This window comes from Mesitornis unicolor, unplaced genomic scaffold, assembly GCF_000695765.1.
Source record: "Mesitornis unicolor isolate BGI_N332 unplaced genomic scaffold, ASM69576v1 scaffold27984, whole genome shotgun sequence".
Lineage (NCBI taxonomy): Eukaryota > Metazoa > Chordata > Aves > Mesitornithiformes > Mesitornithidae > Mesitornis > Mesitornis unicolor.
The window spans coordinates 21,020-26,070 of record NW_010179807.1 but is presented as its reverse complement, the minus strand read 5'-3'; the positions used below and the strand labels follow the sequence as shown (position 1 = coordinate 26,070).

At 55.4% G+C, this 5,051-nt stretch overlaps 1 protein-coding gene across 1 annotated transcript in view; it reads left to right on the top strand.

Annotated features, from left to right (window-relative positions):
• The first annotated feature begins 504 nt into the window (after positions 1–504).
• LOC104539402 (rho GTPase-activating protein 39-like) overlaps positions 505–5,051 on the top strand; it is a 21,123-nt gene continuing 16,576 nt past the window's right edge. The window contains 1 exon segment of the mRNA XM_010182912.1: positions 505–881. Within this exon segment, the coding sequence (XP_010181214.1) occupies positions 526–881 (356 nt within the window). The 5' untranslated portion in view covers positions 505–525.

Sequence of the window (5,051 nt, the reverse complement as noted above, 5' to 3'; positions counted from 1 at the left end):
GCATGGGCAGGCTGCCTGCGTTGTTGGGAGCCAGGGTTTTGGTCTCCTGAGGTGGCATTAACAAGAGGGTGCAGCTCCAAAAATGAGCAGATCCTCCTTGCTCTCGAGAGCGAGTTCCCCTGCACATCTCGCCAGGCACTGGCAGGATCACGCCAACCCTTGGTTTGAGTTATCAGAACATCAGCAGATGATGCTTTCCTGCCCCACACCGCTTGTCTTGGGCTGGTGAGTGGTGTGATCTGGGGAGGGGAGGGGGTGACCTCCCTTTCCTTGTGCCAGGGTGCTGCTGATTTGGCTCGGCCTAATCTCAAACCGTTCTCCTGCCTTCCCCTGAACTCCGTTAGGTTGCTGAATGGTCCCAAGTGATGCTTTGATCTGCAGCGTGGCTGCTCGGCTCCAAGCAGCAGCTCCGTAGGACTCCCGGGCAACCCATTTCCCTCGGACCTCCAGCCCAAACTAACACAGCTCTTGTGTCCCTGCAGCTCGGACTGGGTGGAGATCACGGAGCCCCGCTCCCAGGAGCGGATGTACATCAACCTGGCCACTGGTGAGTGCGGCTGGGAGCCCCCCCCCAACCTGAAGGTGCGCCAGTCGGATCAGAAGCAGTGGTGGGAGCTCTTCGACCAGAACAACAACCGCTTCTACTACTACAACGCCATCACGCAGCAGACAGTGTGGCACCGGCCCCAGGGCTGCGACATCGTGCCCTTGGCGCAGCTACAGGCCATAAAGCGCAGCTCCCAGCCCGACTGCCGGGGCCGGCAGCACTGGGGCAGCACCAGCAGCGGTGGCAGATGCACGCCTGTCCAAATGGCCCTCCTGCAGGAGATGGAGAAGGACAAGGAAGATTGCGCTGTGGAGAAGAGGAAAGACCCTGGCAGGTAGGGAGAGCTTTAGCCTTCTCTGTTTGTATCTAATGGATGGCTTCAGTTGCCAGGCAGGGGAGCTGTGCTGCCCTGAGGGTGTGTGGCACTGGGGCTAAGAGCCGAGGAGAGATTTCTTGCATTTTGCTAGCTTGTAAAATGGTGAGCTGAGCCTGAAGCAGGTGTTTCCAGGAGAGATCGAATGCCCTTGCTGGGATGTCTGGTCTAGTAACGGCAAAAGTACACCACACTTGTCAGCTCTGCTGTCTGTGGTGTGCTCCAAAGACAAACAAGTGTGTCCTCTTCCTTCCCTTGGCAGGGATACAGCTGTGTAAACAGAGGGTGAACTGAGTGCTCTTGTAGCATTTGACATCTTTACAGAAACCTGTGCCCAAGATGGTTTCAGTTTTGCCTTTAACAGCAGCACAGAAGATTTGTTATTCTTCCCTTCGTGTTTGTCATGCCATGATAGATGGAGTGGCCAGAAGAGACCAGCATGGTGGCCAAGAAGAGGCCTCCTGCAAGCACATCCACAGAGAGCTGGGGGAAGGGATTTTGTCCTTTTCTCAGTAATACTTCATGGTTGAGGGTTTTTTTCTTTTATCAGCCTGTTTTTTCCCACCCTTCCTTTCTCATGTCTCCTGTCAGCACTGCTAAATCTGCTGTGCCTGCTGCCATGTCTCGTTGCTGCCAACCCATCTGTGCGCTGCTCTCAACAGCCTCAAGCACAGTGGAAATACTCCCTGTACAGCAACCTGATCTGGTAACAATGTCCCTGCTCTCTGCAGGGGGTTGGAGTAGATGGCCTTTAATGGTCCCTTCCCAGCCAATACATTTTATGATTCCCTGGGCTGCCCAGCCCAGCACTGGCTCTTCTCCTCCTCACCAGAGCAAGGACAGTGGGCAGCACTTGCCTTACAGCTCCAGATGCCTCCCAAGCACTTGGGATCCTAGTAGGAAGGAAGATGGACTCTCTGCAGGGGAGATGGGCACCAAATCATCCTTTTACACACTGGAAGACTCTCTAAAGAATGGATGTGTTTGCTTGGGGACTGTGAGACCAGCCTGAGGCTGAAAGCAGCTAATGCATTTTGGAATTGCCTTGTGAGCTGCTGGAGCTCCTCAGACCTCAAAGGTGAGAAGGGGCTGAATGCGGTGGAGATCCAAGGCCTGAAGAAGACAGTCTTACTGGGAACAGAGTCTGTGCACTGGTCTGCAGCATTAAGGCATGCCACTGGTCGGGGCCGCAAGAGAGCTCTGCCATCCCCAGCCCCTTTCTCTGTGTGGACTGGCCCTTTCTCGCCTCTTCCCGTGGCTCTCCCAGGGTCAAGGACTTGTTTCAGGATGAGATTTGCAAGATTCCACATGTGATAACAATGCATATCAAAGTGCAACTCAAATCCCATGTTCAGTTTTGGGCCCCTCACCACAGAAAGGATATTGAGGGGCTGGAGCATGTCCAGAGAAGGGCAATGGAGCTGGTGAAGGGTTTAGAGCACAAGTCTTATGAGGAGCATCTGAGGGATCTGGGGTTGTTTAGTCTGAAGGAGACTGAGGGGTGACCTTATGGAAGGGGTAGTGCAGTGGGGGCCAGGCTCTTAACTCTCTTAGCAAGTGATAGGACGAGGGGTAATGACCTCAAGTTGCACCAGGGGAGGTTTAGATTGGATATTAGGAGGAATTTCTTTACTGTGAGGGTTGTCGAGCACTGGAAGGGGCTGCCCATGGAGATGGTTGAGTCACCATCCCTGGAGGTGTTTAAAAGACGAGTAGATGTCCTGCTCAGGGACTTGGTCCAGTGGTGGACTTAGAGCTGGATCGATGGTTGGACTCAATGATCTTAAAGGTCTTTTCCAACCAAACCCACTCTATGATTCCTCCAGGTAGAAATCCACTGTCCTTAGGAACATCCCATCCCCCAGGACAGGAGCAGCTTGCACGCTGGGCAGGGAGGGAGAAGGGGCTTGGTCTTAGCATCCCAGGGAGGTGTGCTGGGAGTTAGAGGGGATGTGTGACATGAAGCCTGTGAAGGTGGCTATGAAGGCGCCTCTGCCTCTTTCAAGTCTGGTTTGTCTCTCGGCCTAGTGTAAGTAATTCCAATTAAAGTTCTTTAAAATTGGGCAAGAAACACTATCAGGATTCCTAACACAGGCTTGTTTCATTCTTATGCTGCTGGCCTTGGGGCAGGGGCACAAGGCGCTTCTCAGTGTCGAGCAGACCTGGGTTTGGGTAGGTTGTCTCCATGGGGCCTCCAGCTTTGCATGGGCACCGGGCACGGCAGCAGCAGCAGCAATGGCACAGAGGTACAGATAGCCCAGTTCATTTGCCTCTGTCAAGGCACGAGTAAAATGACTGCAGAGCTGAGGTGTGGGGCCTTTTTTCCAGGCTTCTCGGAGGGAAGAGCAAACAATAGAGCTCCAGAGAATGGGAAGAGCAACCGGATCTGTGGGCATGCTGGGACTGGGTGCTGGCTGGGAAAGCCAGCACCAGGCTGCGGTGTTTATATTGGAGCTACTTGAAAGCATTCCTCAAAGGAACCATCTTGGGAGACTCAGCAGGATCTCTCGTGCTGCTGGCTGAAGAGCACGGCTGCATTGGCACGTTTCTCCACCACTGGCTTTGCTTTCCGTCAGGGCTTTCACTGCTCAGAAGGATAAGGCTGCACCTTTTTCTGTGCTGGAAAGTCAGGAAGTCTCAGTTCTTGTCTGTTTGGTCTTTTCAGTGGCTTGGAGATGGGGTTGAAAGCAGCCAAGAGATCAGTCATGGCTGTGGAAATGGTCCTTTCAAAAAAGACTTGTCTTCTCTGCAGTGATGCCTCTTTCCTCTGATCTCCAACAGTGGGGAAGGCTGGAGATAGCGTGCTGTGTCCAGGATGGAACTGACAAGTGAAGTGGGATACAGCGCAGGTTTAGGGGTTTCACTTCCCCATCACGTTCACTTAGAAACCTCCTGGTCAGGGAGAGCTTGGCTCCCTCTGCCCTCAGTGACACTGGCATGGCACAGCTCCCCAGTCTCTGCTGATCCTGTGAGGACCCCCCCCAGATGTCCTGGGGGAGCAATGCAAGGACACTGCCGTGGCACCAGGAGCATGCTGTGTCCCATGCCAGCCCTGAATGCAAAGCTCCTGAGCGCAATACTCTCCCCTTGAAGTAGGGGTGCCCGTGGGCACACAGTGGGCAGAGGGGTGCCCCGGGGATCTACCAGTACCCAGCGGGTACTGAGGAACTGCTGACAAATGCTTGGGTACCTGGACCAGTCTTCACATCCCCAGTCACAGCTGGGTAAGAGCAGTGGCACAGCCTTGCCTGTCACCTACCTGACTGTACCTTGGTAGTCCACCTTGCTCAGCCACCCTGTGTGGCCGTCATGCAAAGGTCTCTGTGCCGTTGCCTGCCAAGAACTGAGTGCCGCTGGGCTCTGCTGGCTCTGGGGTTTGCAGCAGTTTGTCCAAAATGGAACTGGGTGGGCTGGGTCCCAAAGCGAGCTTTGCCCCTTGGCCCAAAGCTGGACATGTGAGCCCGTGGAGGCAGCACAGCCTGTTTCTCCAGCAGTTGCCCGTTGGGGCACAGACTGTGAGTGCCCAAAACCCTGCTGCAGGGAGGCTTGCTGCTTGCTGCAGAACCCCTTGCCCTGTGGTCTTGCCATGGCCATTGGTCCAACCCACCCCTCTCTCCTGCTTCAGTCTCAAGGTGTCCAGGGAGCAGGCGCAGGGGGAGCCCCATGTTGGCACAGAGCTCCTGCTGCTCCCCACGTGTCTCACCCACAGCCGAGCCCATGCCCACACCCAGCCTATCCCAGGCAGGGCCGCAGTGTGGGATGCCTGCCTCCTGCTCCAGTGAAGGGACTTAGGGCAACAAGGGGCTGTCGCGCTCTGGGACACCCATTGCCATCGCTGGTTCTGGCTTGCAGGTAGGCAGCTTCACCTCTGGAAAAGCCACAAGCACAGGAACCCCTGCTCTTCGCCAGATCAGATCCCTCATCTGAAGCCCGAAGTCTAGGCTTTGCTCTCTTTCACAGCTGTGTAGGGGAGGTTCTTGCCAGCTGGGGCCCCACAGGACCCCAAAAACTCCAGAAGCCAGGCCAGTGGCACCGCTTGGATGCGTAACCCCGCACCTGAGCAGGGGCAGATCGGGATGTGCCCAGCGCTGCCACATGGGTGTGAATCAGGACAGGCTCCGATATGGCTGA